This window comes from Emiliania huxleyi (assembly GCF_000372725.1).
Source record: "Emiliania huxleyi CCMP1516 unplaced genomic scaffold EMIHUscaffold_51, whole genome shotgun sequence".
Lineage (NCBI taxonomy): Eukaryota > Haptophyta > Isochrysidales > Noelaerhabdaceae > Emiliania > Emiliania huxleyi.
Window position 1 is genome coordinate 280,021 of NW_005198167.1, and position 1,802 is coordinate 281,822.

A 1,802-nucleotide genomic window follows, 5' to 3' on the forward strand; every position below is an offset into this window, starting at 1 on the left:
ACCGTCGCCGGCGCGCTCGTGCGCAGCGGAGGAAGGGATCGAGCTGAAGGGACGAGTGCGGCACTCGCTGCAAGCAGGGTGGCGAGCATATACACACAGCACCTCCACCTGCCAGCCTGCTGGTGCCTGGCTCACGTGAAGAGCCAGCCCGACCCGTTGTCATTCCGGCGCGATTTATTTCTTCAAACGCAGAGATGAATTGGACCTCCCTGCTCCTCGCTTGCGCGGCCGTGGCGCGCGCAGCAGAGGATGCCCCATCGCCGCCGGCCAACAACCCCATGCAAGGTACTCCTTCGATCGAACTGACCTCACGCACGCACCGAAATCGCGCTCCCCGATCACGCCGCTCAGCTCACATCTCGCTTGCGCTCGCACCTCACGCCGCTCACGCCTCAAACTGACCTCACCCCGCGATCGCGGCTCAGCTAATACCGCCTCGCTCGCGCACTCGCGGCCCACGTCCGAGAGCCGCCCACGATCGCGTGGCCGCAGACCCGGCGATGATGCAGAGCGCGCTCAAGATGATGCAGAACCCGCAGATGATGGAGCACATGAAGGTGATGATGAAGGACCCGGCGGTCAAGGAGCGGATGAAGCGCATGCTGCAGAAGCTCGGTCCGTCGGCCGCGATCGGCGGGGGCGCGGCGGCGACAGACGACGAGGCGATCGAGGCGATCTGGGAGCGGATGCAGGCGGCGCTCGCCGATCCGGAGCGGCTGCAGAAGCTCTCCGAGACGGCGAGCTCGGAGCAATTTCAGAGCCGGATGAAGCAGCTGGCGGAGGATCCGGAGTTCGCCTCGGCGGCGGGCGAGTACGTGGATGAGATGAAGGAGGAGCTGTCGTCCGAGCTGCTGGCGGGCAGGGCGGGCGCGGCGGGCGAGGCCGGGCTGGCGCTCGACGACGAGGACAACGACGAGGAGGAGGACGCGGGCGACGAGGAGTGATGACAGGAGGGGCGAGGCGCCGTTGGTTCCGTTACGGTAATAAAAAGAAATCATATTGCGGGGGAGGATACCGGGAGCACTTGGAGAGAGTCGGTCGGCCTTCGAGCTGGCGAAGCCGGGAGTGACGCGTGGACAGCAAGCTTGTCACTGACTGCTACAGATGAACGAGAAGGTCGGCTACCCTGCGGCGCGGCGGGCTCGCGCGGGTTCGATGACGTCTTCCGCCGGCGACGTCATTGGAGCGCTGCACAAGCCGCCTTCGATGGCGCCGGCTGAGAAGGTCGCGGCGGACATGCGACTCATGCGCGTCCTCCTGCTAGACGCAATCGCCCCCAAGCCCAGCGCAAATGCGCCCGGCGAGTACGACGTGCTCAGCTCGAGTGAGCCGGAGGGCCACCTTCCGGCCGGCTCGCCGCTGGGCAGGCCGGAGCAACAGCCGGCGCTGGAGCGTGCGATGAGCAGCGTAATGCTCGACGGGCTGCCGCGGCTGCCGGCCAGCGTCACCGAGATGCTCACCGAGGTGGGCTCCCTCCCGCAGGACGCGGCCGAGAGCCTGAGGCTGATGAGCGAGCGCGCCGGCAACATGGACGCGAGCACGTTGCTCTCGTCCGCCCAGTTGCTCGGCGAGCTGATGAGCCAGGCGAACCTCGCGCTCGCCCAGCAGACCGTGCGCGCGTGGCGGGCAAACCTGCGCGCCGACGCGGGCTGCACGGAGGACACCTCCACCGGCGCGGTGGTTGGGAACCAGACCTTTCGGATGGCCTTTGACGCGCTCCTCGCAAGTGGCCGCGCCGCCGCCGAGATCCGCGACGCAATCTCCGAGCAGGAGATCGAGATTGTGCTGACGGCGCACTCGGG

The 1,802-nt window shown here is 67.4% G+C and overlaps 1 protein-coding gene across 1 annotated transcript in view; it reads left to right on the forward strand.

Moving 5' to 3' along the window:
* The window catches only part of EMIHUDRAFT_521922 (hypothetical protein), a gene marked incomplete at both ends in the record, with an annotated part of 6,335 nt that overhangs the window by 1,610 nt on the left and 2,923 nt on the right, over positions 1-1,802 (forward strand). The window contains one exon of the mRNA XM_005766542.1: positions 1,404-1,611. Coding sequence (XP_005766599.1) covers positions 1,404-1,611 — 208 coding nt within the window. The remainder of the gene's footprint in view (positions 1-1,403; positions 1,612-1,802) is intronic.